Raw genomic sequence first — 9,819 nt, forward strand, 5'->3', positions numbered from 1 at the left:
ACAAACAATAATTCATATATATATATATATATATGAATTATTGTTTGTATAAACTAAATTGTTGAAATATAGAAATTGTTGTATATATATATATATAAGATTTTTTTTTCATACATAGTGATTTTTGTAAGTTTCTCAAAATGGGCTTGTTCTTGCAAATCATTAGTTTGCTAAGCATTTCAATAAGGATTAAGCTCAACAACAAAGAAACCCAATTTCCCCTCATTCAGGTATATTGGCCTACTTGTTGGCTCGTGATATACTAAGGATGAACAACAATAGTGAAGTAAAAAATTTCATTAAAGGATGTTCAAGACAATATATATATATATATGGAAAATAAATTTTGATTTATTTACTTAGAATAATTTTCTATATACATGATATAATATTTTGATAGTGTTCAATTGATCACTCTTCACTAATGTAGCCACGCCACTGATGAACAAAAGCTAAAAGCTAAAGTTGGTATAATAACATACTTTAGGCTCATACGTTTTTTTTTAAGCTTAAAATAAAATGCCAAACATCTCTAGAAATGCAAAAATACTTAAAAATAAGCCAATTCAAACCTAAAAGAGAAAGAAGTTATTTAACCACTTTTGATGAATAATGTTTTTCAACTAAACACCAAAAAATAACTTATTTCTAAAAAATAATTTCTTCTCCCGAGTTATATCCTTTAATATTTGCAATTTCAGAGGGAAAGATGTTTTGACATTGTTATTTAACCTGTATTTGTCTTTTCAAAAATTCGTTGCACATATGACATATACTCACTTCAAACACACATGATTTGAAGTTACATAGTAGCACGATCTAATTCGAAAATTTCAATCAATTAAACATGTCTAGCATATTTTTTTCGTAATACCAGGATTATTATAATAGACAGCATTGAGTTCATCGTCATAGAACTCAACAGTTACACCTACTTGCTGATCAACACTATACTTTGACGGCCTTCTAAAAGGAACATCAACTCTAACAATTCCCTCGCTGTCTACCAAAACAATAAAAAATGTTTAATAAAAAAGTAAACATACGACATACAAAAAGTTCACGGCCTTCTTTATCTCTAAAAATAGGGAGTCGGTAGTTTTCATATTTTGTTTTGAAATTCAGGTCAATGTAGTTAGACTCCAATCATTTTTATTAGATATCAACTATTGTAATCTAAAATTCGTACAAATATGATTGAAGTTCAAACAAAAATGAACAAATTCATATATAAATGACCGAACTTCAACTTTATATTACTGAACTTAAAATAAAAACGACTGAAATAAAGAGATATAAATTAAATAACGGTGTCAAAATCGATACGTTACATTTAGCACTTTCTTTATAGCAAGTTTTGTTGGAGTCCCACATCGGTGGGTTAAAGGGTCCTTGATCTCCTTATATGGTCTTGGACAATCCTCTCCTCATGAGTTAGCTTTTGAGGTTGAGTTAGGCCCAAAGTTCATTTCTTTATCATGGTATCAGAGCCAGGCCCACCCAATTCATTATTTCCGATGTTAGGCCCCTCATCTTATATTGTCCACGCACTAGATGTTCAGCCCTGGGCGTGTGGGGGGTGTTGAAGTCCCACATTGGTGGATTAAAGGATCCTTGGTCTCCTTATATGGTCTTGAGCAATCCTCCCCCCATGAGCTAGCTTTTGAGGTTGAATTAGGCCGAGGTTGAATTAGGCCAAGGTTTATTTCTCTATCAAGTTTTTCATTGAGCAAATTCCAAAGATGTGAGGACCACATTCTCCCCACACCAAACCATACCAATAATCATAACATTTTGTTTCCTCCCAAACCCAAATTAAATAAATAATAAATAATATAGAAACCCTAAAACAAGTATTCGTACTAATAATTAAAAATTAGATAAAGTTTGTAAGTATAATTATCATTACCCTTAAATAGCAAACATACGATAAGGCCAAAGATGGAAATATGTGAAGTGTGTTGTAAGGACAAAATCGGACGGATGAGAAGCATTATGCATGCCACGTGGCTTAATCATAGCCGTCGATTTAGAGCCCGGAGTACGAGGAAGATGTTGTCACCAGGCAAGCAGTACATGATGTGGGAAGAATTTGGGTAGGTGGACCCCACACTGTACACGTGTCAGCATTAGAAGACATGTAAGTTCCGTAGATTTAGGGATTTATGTTATTGGAGGTTGATAAATTTGTGGGATGTTGGTATGTTGTGGCACACGTGGTTTGGTTTGAAAATGGTCATCCCGGAATAACTAATTATCCCGGGATAAAATAAAAGAACATATTTTTCTTTATTTGGTTGGAGGAATTAATCCAACTCGGGATAACTTATTTCATGATTTTCCCCTTAGTCCCGGGATAACTTATCCCATATACATGGTGGGATAAGTTATCCTGGGTAATCCCGGTATTAATTATCCCGGAATAACCATTTTCAAATCAAAATTAGGGTTGGACATTGGCAAGTTGGAATGGATTTAAGTTATACACATTGTTAGTTTAAGATGTTCTATATTATCGATGATTTTTAGTACACGATAAGCGATATCAGGTTAGTTGTTATTGTAATAAGGATTTTATTATGAGTTGATAAGTTTTATATGCTAACTGTTAGCCTATCGCGACCCTCCTTTTTTATATATGGCTTGAGACCAACAACGTGAGGTAGAGTTTAATTACCAAGTTTACCAAGTAAATTACTGACTTTTCACGTTGTATCAAATTGAACCACATACATGCTTTATCGATTGTATAACCTCTTGTTAAGTACTACTCCTTTGAGTTTCAGTCTTGCAATCGTACTTCCTAACTAGCTATAAGAGTGTTTTGCACGTTAGCTAGACCTTTGATTCACATAAACTAAAGGTGCACGCTCATCGTTTACATTTTATGACAGAACACAGAAGACAATTTTGTCATTGTTCTTAACTAGTGAAGTTGTTGCTATGTGATTAGGAGCTTGGAGGTCACAAGTTCAAATAATGGAAATATTCTCTTGCAGAAATTAATGCAGGGTAAGATTGCGTTCAATAGACTCTTGTGGTCCGATCCTTGTCGAATCCTGCACATAGCGAGAACTTTAGTGTACCGGCATGTCCTTCGTATTCTAACCTCATACACATTTTCATTCCCAATAATCTCCATGAAAAGACTGCCAAATCAAGGGAGATCGAGTCAAATGCGTTTGATTACAATATGGACTATGAGAGTATCTAGCCCTATTTAGTCTCGATCCATCGCTTCGCATCTTAGAGTCGATCCATCGCTTCGCATCTACGGGCGACTCGTATGTCACAGAGTCAAATCGTACGTATAATCAATAGCTGATGCTTGCGTTAGAATACGTTATCTATACATTACACTCGGGCCGTACAACCCTTTCCTAAACCCTGCTTGAACGCAAAATGCTTCGTGCACTCGCTGCAGCTGCCCTAATAAGTACATTAATATAATTAAAACTAGCTAATTAAAAGCTTGGAAACGAGAGGGCCAATAAAATGACTACACAATTATGTAATATGTATATGTAGTACTTATAAGTTGACCAAAATTAGCAATTCTGATTTCTGCCATTAGTAGTTGAATTATGTAAATATGAACCATCATATATTAATTATAAAACATCTTACTTGACCGATAATAAGACAATTTATAGATACACAAATGTATATGATTATATTTGTTTAGATCACACGTTTTGAGTATTTTTCATTTTTTTTTACTTTAAATTACGTATACAATCAAATACCATCACATACATTGAAACGCAACAAAAAAGCGACAGAAAATAACAAACAAGTGTGAGAGCATGATATAATACTCTCTCATCGTTTCGATTTATTTGTCTTAGTTACTATTTAAACAGTAAAAGAAAATGAAAGGAACTTAATATATACAAAATGATGTCTTTATTTTACTAATACTTAAACTCTAGAAAATTACTCATTGATAATATTTGCCTGTCCACAAAGATTTGAACCTACATTATTATTATTGTTTTCATCAGGGTCGTCTCGTCCATTAGACCACTTAGACAATTGCTTGAGGCCCTCATGAATTGGATGAACTTCTTCCATTGCCATAATCTTCTGATCTCTTCTTGATCTTTTTCTTTTTTTCTCATAGCTTATCCCTCTAGATTTGGATTGAAAATTACGAACATCACGTAAAAAAATCTTAACTGCTCGAGCCCCAAACGGGTTCATTTCCGAATTCCCTCCATGTTCTTCATAAGCAGCACGAAGACGCCCTATAAGGGCGTCAAGGGATCCCCAGGCTTGCCTTAACGGGCAAACACAGGGTGCAGGTGGATCTGGCACCCCGAAAAATGGGCAAGTTTGGTTATGGACTTTAGTCTTACCGAACTGGTCCAAGTACCTGCTAGAAATTTTAGTGAATATACATAGGTGGCGAATCTAGAAATTTATATAGAATATTAAAAAAATAAATGTTCAAAATTAACTTTTTAAACTCCGTTATACCTCTAGTCCTCTACACATTCCTCATGTTAAGGGGTACAACAATTTATAAATGTAACGAAAAAAAAGTTATTTTAACCCGATCAAACACTATAATATTTTTTCAGCCTCAATTTATGTGACAATACTCTTTTCCTTTTAGTCTGTTCTAAAAAAAAATGTCACATTTCTATAACGCAAACCAACACCATGACATAAAAATTCTAGCTCCATACCTATAGATAAACAATAAACAGAACATGCATATTTATAGGCTTATATTCAAACAAACAAAAATATAGAAAAATCTTTAGCTGCTACTCCCATAATTTTAATTAAGCACCTATATATATACTCACTCCGTTCATATTACTTCACTCATATTGACTTGACATATTACTCTAAAAAGCTTTAACTAGAAGTCTATTTTATTAAACTAATCTTATTAATGATGTTTTGAATCATTAAATCTAACTACTAATACTACTTTATGTAGTTATTTAATACTAGGGGTACTATGAGAAAAAATAACAGAACTCTCTATAAGCAATTCTTTAGTGGTCGCACCGAAAGTACGGTGGAGGTTACCCGTGTCAAATATATAGCTGATTTGGATGCTCTAGCCTATTCATGTGCAGTTGATTCTCGAAAGACGCGAAGAATGACAACGGCTCTTTCTTCCTAGTAGCAGGCGAGACAAAAAAAACCGCTATCTTGATTTGCCAAAATGAATAAGTAAATGAAAACGTCTATTTCGTATAAGGACTAAGTAAAAAACTGTACCTTAGAAATTCCAAAACATGAATGCTGTTGCAATGAGGAAGTGACATCAGAGAATGATGATTTCTCAAGTACTGACAGAACGTGTTCCAATCGCGACGTTTCTGATTCTCATATCGACTCAACGGTGGAGCTAATGAGAGAGTGTTAACAATGTCGCTCGAGATAATATTTCTTGAAGTGAAAATATCGTCTTTTTCTTTCGTAAAATCCATGCTGGTGATGCTGAATAAGCGCGATATATACGCTTTAATTTCTATCTTATAATATGTGAAAAAGCTAACGAGTAAGAAAACAGATGCACCCTAAAAAACCAAAATTGGCTTTAGGGCCAATTGGTCAATAAGATAGTTGACCTAGTATATCATGGCCACATATTATCCAAGAAAATGAGAAGACTATAGAAGATGAAAAACATAACTTCCTATTTTCTTTAAAGAATCTTCTAATTGTTTCAAAGCAACTAGAAAGAGATTCATTAACCAGAATATATATATATTCCTTAACAACGATACTGAAACATTATGCATATATAGTTACGAATTCTTAGCTACAATGAGTGTGAAAATTGTAGCTAGCTAGTATCAAACAAAAAGCAACAAAAATCAAAACTCCATAACTAGTTACAAAAATACTCACTAAATAAATATCGGCATATCCTCACTCTCGTAGTGTTCTATCTATATTGAAGTACTTTAGATAAAAATCTTGAAAAATAGGAGCTGAAAATAGTGAGTCAAAGAAACAACGATAACAACAATAACATACTCAATAAAATCTGAAGAGGGTAATATACATGCAAATAATTAAATCTATGATATATTTGGAATTATAGAGAAATATTATCCATTTGTTTGCCAGAGAAAAGGAGAAAATTTTTAGTAGGGGGGGACAATATGGTGAAAAGTGAAGAGAATGACATTTGTAGAAAGAATTTATATTGGGATCATGAGAAAGGGAAATTATTTTATTTTTTGTCATTTATTTCAACTTGCAGAAAATGATAACTATATATATATATGTACGGATGGTTAGATTTTTGGTTGTAAATTGCAACCCCTACTAGTAAGTATATTCAATATTAGGGCACGTGTATAATATTAAATAATTGAAAGCAACAATTCCTTAATAATTAAATTAACTACTACAATCCAACAAATCCAACGAAGCTTCATAGCAAATGCTATATACCTACCAGTACCACCAAAGATTGTGGCACTATTATTATAAAGACGATTAATTATTATATTATTATATCATTAAAAAGATAAATTATTATTTTAAAGATGTAATTTTATTATATATAATAAGTGGCAATAAGCAGACACGTTTTCGACATGTCTGTTTGTGTTGCTTGCTTCAGCTGCTTCAATCGTAATTTTATTATATTCCCCCTAATTAATTACTATAAGTTATTTAAGTATTAAAAAATTTATAGTATTAAATAAAAATATAAAATAATCGACATGCCTACTTGTGTTGCTTGCTTCAGCTGCTTCAATCGTAATTTTATTATATTTTTTCAAATTAATTACTATAGGCTATTTAAGTATTAAAAAAATATAATATTTAATAAAAAATATCAAATTGACAAAAAATAATAAATTAACTTTTGATTTTTTAAATTAACTTGATGTCTTATATGATGTCTATTTATGCTTCTTTCACAAGTAATTTTTTTATAGTAATTTTATTATATTACTTCTAATTAGTTATTATAAGTCATTTAAGACATAAGTTCTTTGCTGCTTCAATCGTGATTTTATTATATCACCTTAATTAATTTTTATGATCGCATTAAAAAGTTAATAATATTTCATAAAATAGACACAAAACGATATGTCAACATAAAACATTTGATTGACTATCGAAACTATATTACTGCCACATAAGTTAACTTTTGAAACTATATCAGTGTCACTTAAATTGAAATAGAAGAAATAGTATTGTAAATCACAATAATTAAAAACTAAAATTATTTTAATAATTAATTATCTAAATTATATTTGTGTCACCTAAATTAAGATTAAAAAAATAATATATATTGGATCCGTGCTAGCACGAGCCTTTCACTGTCTAGTATTATCTAATAAGAGGCAAAAGGCGGGAGAAGCAGGCAGCACTCCGTCAACATGCCTGCTTCTCTTGTCTGCTTCATCAGCTGCTTCTTCCGTGATTTTAATTATGTGATCTCTAATTAATTATTATAAGTAATTTATATATTAAAAAATTAATATTATTTAATAAAAAAAGTAAAATAGATATTTATAATCCTGCTTGCTTCATAAGCTACTTTCTTTGTGATTTTATTATATCATCTCTAATTAATTATTATAAGCTATTTATGCATTAGAAAATTATTATATTTAATAAAAAAGTAAAATAGATATTTATGACATGTCTACTTCAACTGCTTCACCCAGCTATTTTTGTATAGTAATTTTGTTGTATCACTTTTAATTAGACATGTCTGCTTCGCTGTTTCATTTGCGATTTTATTATGTCACTCCTAATTAATTATTATGACCATTTAATTTTTTTTATAAGTATCTTTTATAGTAATTTTATTGTATCGCTTTTAATTAGTTGTTATGAGTCATTAAGACATGTTTGATTCGTTGTTTCACTCGTAGCTTTACTATATCACCCATAATTAATTATTATGGTCATCTAAGCATTTGAAAATTACATAAAACGTATTATAAATTACAATAGTTAACATCATCTAAGCATTTAAAAATTAAATAAAACGTATTATAAATTACAATAGTTAACAACTTAAAATATCCAAAAAAATTAATATTTTATATATTTTTAAAAAATACTATAAATCATAATAATTAAAATAATTTTTTTAAAAATATTTATTGGGCCGTGCCTTGCACGGGCTATTAGTATCTAGTTTTATAAAGAACGTATAACAATAAACATAATTGTTGCGGTTATAGATAAAATATTATTATAAAAAGATAAAATATGATTAAAAAATTAATTTGAGAAAAACATGATTATTATATGATAAGATGTAGGGGTTGGCATGGTACGGTATGATATGGTATTTTAAATTTTGGTACGGTAATTTCGATTTTCGGTATCTAAAAGAACAATACCATTACCATACCACATTAGTTTGGTATGGTTCGGTATTTTTAAATTCGATTTCGGTATTTTACGGTATGGTAATTCGATAACCATACTTTATTTGATTTCGACTTACATATATTCATATAAAAAAAATTATAACTTTAAACATCAAAAATATCTCAATCATATCAGGTGAACAACTATCTTTGTTAATCAATTATACAAAAAATATATTTCAATCACGATTGAGTAGTCCAAGATACAAATTCTGAATAACATTACCTAAACTTAAGCATAGTGCTCCTAAATAATAATCTTCCCAAAAAATTTGTTTTTGAATAAAAGTTATTTTTGTGTTCAATTGGCTAATGGATGATATATAAATATATTTAATAATCTTAAATATAATATATATGAGTTTTATATATTATTAAAAAATTTCGGTGCGGTACATGATATTTCGGTATTTATTGCATAAATACCAAATACCAAAATAATTTAAAACTTCTACCAAATATCATAACATCTATATACCGAGGTATAAGAAATTTCGATTTCAGTATGGTATTCGGTATATACCATAAGATGCCCACCCCTAATAAGATGTGGTGAGAGAGAGGTTTAATTGTATATATGTATGTGAAAATTATATATATTTGAAGTAAATGGTACTTTTATTTCACTTTGTCTAATTTTGACTTGACACATAATTTTTTTTTTTAAAAAAAAAAGACTCTTGAATCTTAAACTAAGATACGTAGTGTATCAAAATTATACGCCGTACGAGATAAAATTGTATAGTGACATGTAGCAGATTTCGGGTGAATAGCTCGAGCGCGTCAATATTGCAACAAACACCATGACTATGAAAGGGCACACACTCAACACCCAATATCAGTGTTGGAGATCAGTTTTTTATTAAGAGGGTTCAAAATGTAAATATGTAAAACCATGAATTAGTCTAGAGAGTTCAATGTCTGTGATATATACATTAAAAATAATTCATAGTACTATAATTTTTCATTGAGAAAATTCGGATGAACCCCTCGGCCCGAATTAACTAGTTTGCTTTACCCTCTCGTTGATTCCTTTTTTATCTAATATTGCTTGTTGTTCTAACAAGTGACTTGTGACTTAACTACAAATAAATTGAATTCATAGCAAGATTGACTTGTAACACATGTTCTTGGATATTTATTTATAAATTTAATTGTATCAAATTTATGGTAAATAAAAATATCTTTTAATATTATGATTTTAAATATGACAGGTAAAAAGTTAGTAGTATTAGAGAATTGTCAAAAAATATTTTTTTGATGCACAGAAAAAAAGTAAGACAAATAAATTAGAAGTAAAGGAGTATATTTTGTTAGAACTATTATTAGAGGTGTGCAAAAATCGAACCAACTGATAAACCGAACTAATAAAAATACTTTTGGGTTATTAGGTTAACAGTTTTTTTATTGATTTTATAAAAAAATTTATTGGGTAATCAGTTCG

At 30.1% G+C, this 9,819-nt stretch overlaps 1 protein-coding gene across 1 annotated transcript; it reads right to left on the minus strand.

Moving 5' to 3' along the window:
- Positions 1-3,786: 3,786 nt before the first annotated feature.
- LOC107870284 (protein LIGHT-DEPENDENT SHORT HYPOCOTYLS 1) lies at positions 3,787-6,150 on the minus strand. The gene is made up of 2 exons (XM_016716759.2): positions 5,239-6,150; positions 3,787-4,375 (listed from the first exon to the last, which is right to left on the minus strand). Exons 1-2 carry the CDS (start codon positions 5,448-5,450, stop codon positions 3,937-3,939), a joined length of 651 nt encoding a protein of 216 aa, XP_016572245.2. The 5' UTR covers positions 5,451-6,150; the 3' UTR covers positions 3,787-3,936.
- Positions 6,151-9,819: the final 3,669 nt, after the last annotated feature.

This window comes from Capsicum annuum, chromosome 5 (assembly GCF_002878395.1).
Source record: "Capsicum annuum cultivar UCD-10X-F1 chromosome 5, UCD10Xv1.1, whole genome shotgun sequence".
Lineage (NCBI taxonomy): Eukaryota > Viridiplantae > Streptophyta > Magnoliopsida > Solanales > Solanaceae > Capsicum > Capsicum annuum.

What these genes read in the sequence shown, in the direction of transcription:
- LOC107870284 (XM_016716759.2), bottom strand. Translation starts at nt 5,450, where the DNA reads ATGGATTTTACGAAAGAAAAAGACGATATTTTCACTTCAAGAAATATT. An exon ending in CATGTTTTGGAATTTCTAAG is followed by an intron (nt 4,376 to 5,238) that starts GTACAGTTTTTT and finishes AATTTCTAGCAG; the next exon opens with GTACTTGGACCAGTTCGGTA.